Source organism: Chenopodium album, chromosome 13 (assembly GCF_948465745.1).
Source record: "Chenopodium album chromosome 13, dcCheAlbu1.1, whole genome shotgun sequence".
NCBI classification, from domain to species: domain Eukaryota; kingdom Viridiplantae; phylum Streptophyta; class Magnoliopsida; order Caryophyllales; family Amaranthaceae; genus Chenopodium; species Chenopodium album.
In genome coordinates this window covers 23,087,704-23,093,476 of record NC_137846.1, presented here as the reverse complement: position 1 = coordinate 23,093,476, position 5,773 = coordinate 23,087,704, and the positions used below count along the sequence as shown (strand labels likewise).

At 34.5% G+C, this 5,773-nt stretch overlaps 2 protein-coding genes across 2 annotated transcripts; both read right to left on the bottom strand.

Annotated features, from left to right (window-relative positions):
• Positions 1 to 2,488: 2,488 nt before the first annotated feature.
• Positions 2,489 to 3,154, bottom strand: LOC145575387 (uncharacterized). The gene has a single exon (XM_081633265.1). The coding sequence runs from the start codon at positions 3,152 to 3,154 to the stop codon at positions 2,489 to 2,491; it is 666 nt and encodes a 221-aa protein (XP_081489391.1).
• Positions 3,155 to 3,162: 8 nt separating this feature from the next.
• On the bottom strand, positions 3,163 to 4,660 carry LOC145575386 (uncharacterized). Its single transcript, XM_081633264.1, has 2 exons — positions 3,721 to 4,660; positions 3,163 to 3,545 (listed from the first exon to the last, which is right to left on the bottom strand). The coding sequence occupies exons 1-2, from the start codon at positions 4,658 to 4,660 to the stop codon at positions 3,163 to 3,165; spliced, it is 1,323 nt and encodes a 440-aa protein (XP_081489390.1).
• Between the last annotated feature and the right edge of the window lie 1,113 nt (positions 4,661 to 5,773).

The following is a 5,773-nucleotide window of genomic DNA, read 5'->3' as shown; positions in this document are numbered from 1 at the left end:
GACTTAATCTTAGTGTAATTGTTTACTATAACTTGTGGTTTAGTGATACTTTAACTTAGTGTTACATTTTTTAAAAAACACTTAGTTTGGTATTTAACATAGGTGAAATGGGAAAGATCCGTTTAAGATTCGTTTTGGACCCGGATCCGTAGGATCCAACGGATATGGATATGGATCCCTCTTTTTCATACCCGGCGGATCCGGATCGGATCTGGATCCCGGGTACAAAAACGGATCTGGATCTGGATCCATTCGGATCCTGTCCAGATCTGACCCGTTGCCATCTCTAGTTGTGGTTGATGTTGTTGTATATTCTCACCATATGGGTCAAGCAAAGGGTATTGTAAAGCCATGTAGGTTTGATATTAAACTATGACAAGAAACCAATTATTATTTTTTTTACGTATTGTGTGGTTAATTGTTGATGCATTATGAAATAAATTAATGTCTATTTATAAGGAAATACAATAAATCTTATCTTGTTTACATAAATTTTATCATTTTTATAATGTTAATCTTATTTAATATTTTGAATTGTTATCTTCTTTTTTTTTTTTTTTTTTTTTTTTTTGTATTCATAATCATCATTATTAAGCAGACTAATCATTAGCACTTGTATTTTTATTTAAAAATCTATTTAATGGTTATGATATACGTTGGTTTGTATTAATTTGTATGTTTTTTTTAAGGAAATGCTTGTATTGAGTATTTTAATTACTTTACATAAAAACATGCTCTTACATCCGACGAATTATATATATCATAACATATTTTAGTTTGATATATTTTACTTCAGTTATATGGGTTTTTTTTCCTGTTAATAAAATATGGGTTTTTTTCAGACAAAAAACTTAAATAAAAATTATATGGGTTTATTTGACTCAACTATTTCTTTAGCACCGCAAGCATATGTTTCAAGTACTTGCCCCATAAATTAAAGTATAGCCAATCCTACTCCATTCCATATTTCCATGTACATCAATTAAGAATAAGGGGCAGACCTTACGACTCAATTGTTTTTTTTTTTGTTTTTTTTTGTTTTTGTTTTTTTTTTTGTGACAACTTACGGTTCAATTATATGGGTTTCAAAATAAATATTTGTAAATGAAAAAGCTACCCTTTTATGTCTTCTTCAATCTTCAACTGTTTCAATTTTCACTGTAATAAACCCTAACCAAATTAAATCAAACCCAAAAATCAATCTCTCCATGCTTCATTTCCATAACTTTCAATTAGTAATCCGCGTTCAATAATCACCAGAATCCCATCAAAGTACCTTGTTCCATCCATTTCTTTCTCATTATACTCTCTTTACATCAACTGAATCTAAACCCCAAAAATTAGATCAAATCAATTAAGCTGCTATCACTTCACGATTTTTCTATTCTATTTTGGATGTAGATGAGCCTAATGCCTAGTTTGCTGTAAGGTTAGCTGGGGCAAGCTCTTCTGGCAAGCCTTGTCCATTGTAGAGGCCGAGATCAAGGAGAAGACAATGTTCGATGTGAAATTGGAGAAGTTTGATGCAGGACGAAGTTTTAGGTGATTAGAGAAGTGAGAAATTTACTTAATTGGTCGAGAAAATACATGCATTTGTGAAGAAAGGAGTTATTGAAGAAGAAGGTGAAGATATTATATATAAATTTCAACTTGAATTAACTTTTTCCAGTTTATTAGTCCGATTAAATCAGTGTTTTTCTTGTTGTCATCATTAATTGAATTGAAAAATGTTACATGTTGCAGTGCATTAATTAGAAATTAAAGTTGCTTATTTGCTTATCAAATTAGAAGAAAAAGTGGGTGGAGGTGGTTTCAAGGCTTTAATCGTTGTGTCAATCATGAGGTTTATTGGCTAGATTTGGAACACTTTAATATTTTTATTTTGTTTTTGAAGAAAATAATTTTTTAATTTGTTATTATTTGTTAGTGTTTTTTTTTTCACAAATACTATTTTAAAAGAAAAGGTAGGGGAGATAATAGAAACTAATCACCATAGTAGTGGTTGCTTGTTGTTCGTAATTGTAACTAACTAACTAACGTATTATAAACTATCTCATTCTTGCTGCTCATGTGTTAATTGAGCATGTTTTAATTGAGTTGTAAATTTCTAAGTGTAATGAATAATATGGATTATTTAAAAATTAAAATCTTTATATGATTAATGTGGTATGCTTTTAAAAAAATATTGTGTTTTGCTTAAAATAAAAAATATTTGTAAAAATTTGGGTCTAAATAAAATATATGACTAGTACACAGAGGGTAAGTTTGAGAAAACTTCTTTGTAGACGATGTTCTTTGTGCTCCTTTTGTACTTTTGCAAAGAATCATCAATAAAAAACTTTAGGCCTTCTGGTGAAGTTGTTCTTGAAGCTGCCACATAGAGTTGTCCGTGACTGAAAACAGGATTCGGTAGGTATACTCCCACATATGAAAGTGACTGTCCTTGACTCTTGTTTATTGTCATTGCATAGCAAGGCTTTAAAGGGTATTATCTTCTTTTCAATATAAATGGCAGTTTGTGGTCTATTGATGTCATTACAATTCTGGGTATTAAAACTTTGTTTCCCTGTTTAGACCCTGTTATGATCTTTCCTTCAATCACAAACTTCCCAATATGCGTAATAATAAGGTGAGTTCCATTGCACAGCCCTTGTGGTGGGTTTATGTTTCTGAGGAGCATGACCGACATTCCTTCTTTCAACTTTAGCTCATGGTAGGGTAAGCCCGGTAACTTTAGACTGTTCAAATACTCTGTAGGGTATGCATCAAATTGCTGGTCACATTTTGTTGAGGATAAGCATATTTCATCACAACTTTTGTAGGTCTTTTCTTCTATGGGTAAGAGACCCATCATGTAGTCATTTATTCTATCCGTAGTATCATTTAGGGGTGTGAGTATAGCCCTCTCCCTCAAGTAGTTGGCATCACTTCTTCTCTGTTCAAAATCTTGGTAAATCGTCTCCACGACCATTTTCAAATCAAAGATATCCACATTTGCTATATGCTCACTTGGTATTTCAATCCATGTTCCTTCGGCTTCATGATCTTCATTTTGTGTTTGAAGCCTTCCATCTCCCATAGCTAGCAGCCATTCATTGAACCTCTTATTTTTAAAGTAGTTCTCTGTCTCGGTGTCCCCTTCTCGTACCCTCATGCTTTGTTTCAGTATAAACACATTGCAATCTTTCCATATGTGGGATCTATTAATCGAAGCCTGGACAATTTCTTGTCTGCCTCCCTTTGGCACGATGGGAGTACTTGCCGGAAGTCTCCTCCGAGTAATATCACCTTGCCACCAAATAACTTAGATGCTGCGTTTGGGTTCTTGTACCCTGTAATGTCCCTCATAGTGCGATCAAGTGCTTCAAATGCAAACCTGTGGTCCATTGGTGCTTCGTCCCATATAATCAACGATGTTTGTTGTAGTAGTTCTGCTAGTTGTGTTTTATGACTGATATGACATGTTGAATTCTCTGGTAGGTCAATCGGTATCTCAAACCTGCTGTGTGCTCTTCTTCCTCCAGGTAATAGTAGGGCCGCAATACCTGATTTGCAGTTTGAAGATAAGTGACTGGTAAATATTTGTTTTTCTTCTGTTTTTTGTTATCTTACCTAGATTACATATCGTGAAGATGTGACTAATTTTACTGTTTGATTTTTAATTTAATATCACGTAGCATTTGAATTTAGTAATAACATTTTTAAAGATTAGTGCCTTACCTGATGACGCCACATTTAGAACAATTTTCTTTTCAGCACAAAGCCTTAATGATATGGTGCAGTATAGGAAAGTCTTTCCAGTCCCTCCGTGGCCATATACAAAAAATATCTCCCCTGTTTCGTTCTGTATAGCCTGCACAACTCTGTCATAAACAACCAATTGCTCTTTGTTCAGTTTTGTAACTCTACTTAACCACTCTTCTTGTTGTTTTTTGGTGTCATATAGTCTTTCTTCTGCTATAAGCTTGTTTTCCATGCATTTTGCTTCAGTGAAGTCGGGCTGTGGCAAATCTTTGAAATCGGTTAATGACTTTCCGAATTTCACAAGGATTCTATCTATCTCCAATAGGGTGAATGTCTTTATTTGATCTTCTGTAAGTAATAGTTCTGGATGTTTGAATAATTGCCTTTTCTTTTGTAGTATGTCATCTGAGAGGGCCTTGAAGCTACTTTCCCATAGGCTGAATATGTCAGTCACTTCGCAGAATAAAAGTAGTGTGACAAATAGTTCTCGTAGTTGCGATGACATCGCCCACTGGTTGGCCTCTTGTATAGCGTCGTGCCATTCTTTGTCATTGCTAAGTAGTCCCAAAACATAGCACACTTCTTTGTAGGTGGGATGAAAGAAGCCATGGATTGTCCTTATTTCCCGAAAAGATTTGGGACCCTTGACAATGTTGAGTAGTAGACAAAGGTAGTACCTCTCTCCTGCTGTTGGGTGTACATATGTTATTCTTCCGATGCTTTTTCCATGATGTCGTTTCTCCCATGATTTTTTCTTTTTTGTATTTCCAAGCTCATCAACCACATCAACGGTAATCCATACATAGTTTGTAGGGAAATCTGCATATGTTAAGGACCTTGCATCCTTATCAATTGCATTGGTATGCATCCATTCCGTGAGCATAGTCTCATTGGCTTCTTCATTGTTAATGAGCATGCTTAAATTCTCATTGTCTCAAATAACAACCGCCTGTTCTCCTTCCAAGTGTACAGGTAGACGTATGACTGACGGACTTCTTTCGTGGATATCAAATTCAAAAATTCTCCATGCGGCCTCACATGCTGAGATATACCTACAATCAAGGTATGATTTTATCTCATCTGTTTGGTCGTCACTAATTATCATGGTTGTTCTGTCTGGTCCTTTGCATATATATTTAAACGGGTACTTGATACCACGTGTGGTATTGCACCATTCCACATTAATATGAGCATCAAACATTAGTAGTAGGCCTTCATTGTATGGAACTATTGATCTGTTATCCATTAGACGATCACCCTTTTTAATGAACCTGCGAGTTTTATATTGGGATTAGAGTATGAAGCAATTTATGGCATTAGTAAGCATTAGTTGTTAAAAATTTTACTACCTTTCATCGTCCCTTCTTTTGTATACGGGGTGACCATTATTATCAAAAACAGTTTCTTAATTGAATTTCTTTGGATAGTTTTTGCTGCACTTCTTATCCACCATGCATGGGCAATTTGGATTGGAATTTCCGCATGGACCATGGACCATGTAACGCGTAACGGCCTCATATAATTTTGGTTTCGATTCTTTGTTTGGGAACTCTTCTTGTATGATTGTGTCTATGAATTGTGGAGTGCGTTGTAACTCTTCTTCCTTTATCCATAAAAGTATATGAGCATGAGGTAGCCCCCTATTTTGAAATTCCACAGTGCATACATCTGTATTTCAGCCATACATTAGTGAAAGTTAGTTGTAGTATTCTTGGCTATTGGTTTTTTTTTTGTCACTTTTAATTAACTTGCTCATTATCAGTTCATCATAAAATTATTATAGTTTGCTTATAACTAAAAAGTAAACCTTAGAGAACTATAAACGTAGATTAAGGAAACAAAATGAATTACCTGTGTTTGAAGTGTGTGTGTGTCCTGCTACTGTGGTACGCATTCAAAAATTTGCAAATTCTTTTTTAAATTACTTTACCTGCCACATCAGTCCCAAAGTAATGGTCTTCTTTTAGACACTTCATGAGCTATTTTAGTTTGAGCTTGAATACTCTTGCCATGATATCCGGTCGATCTT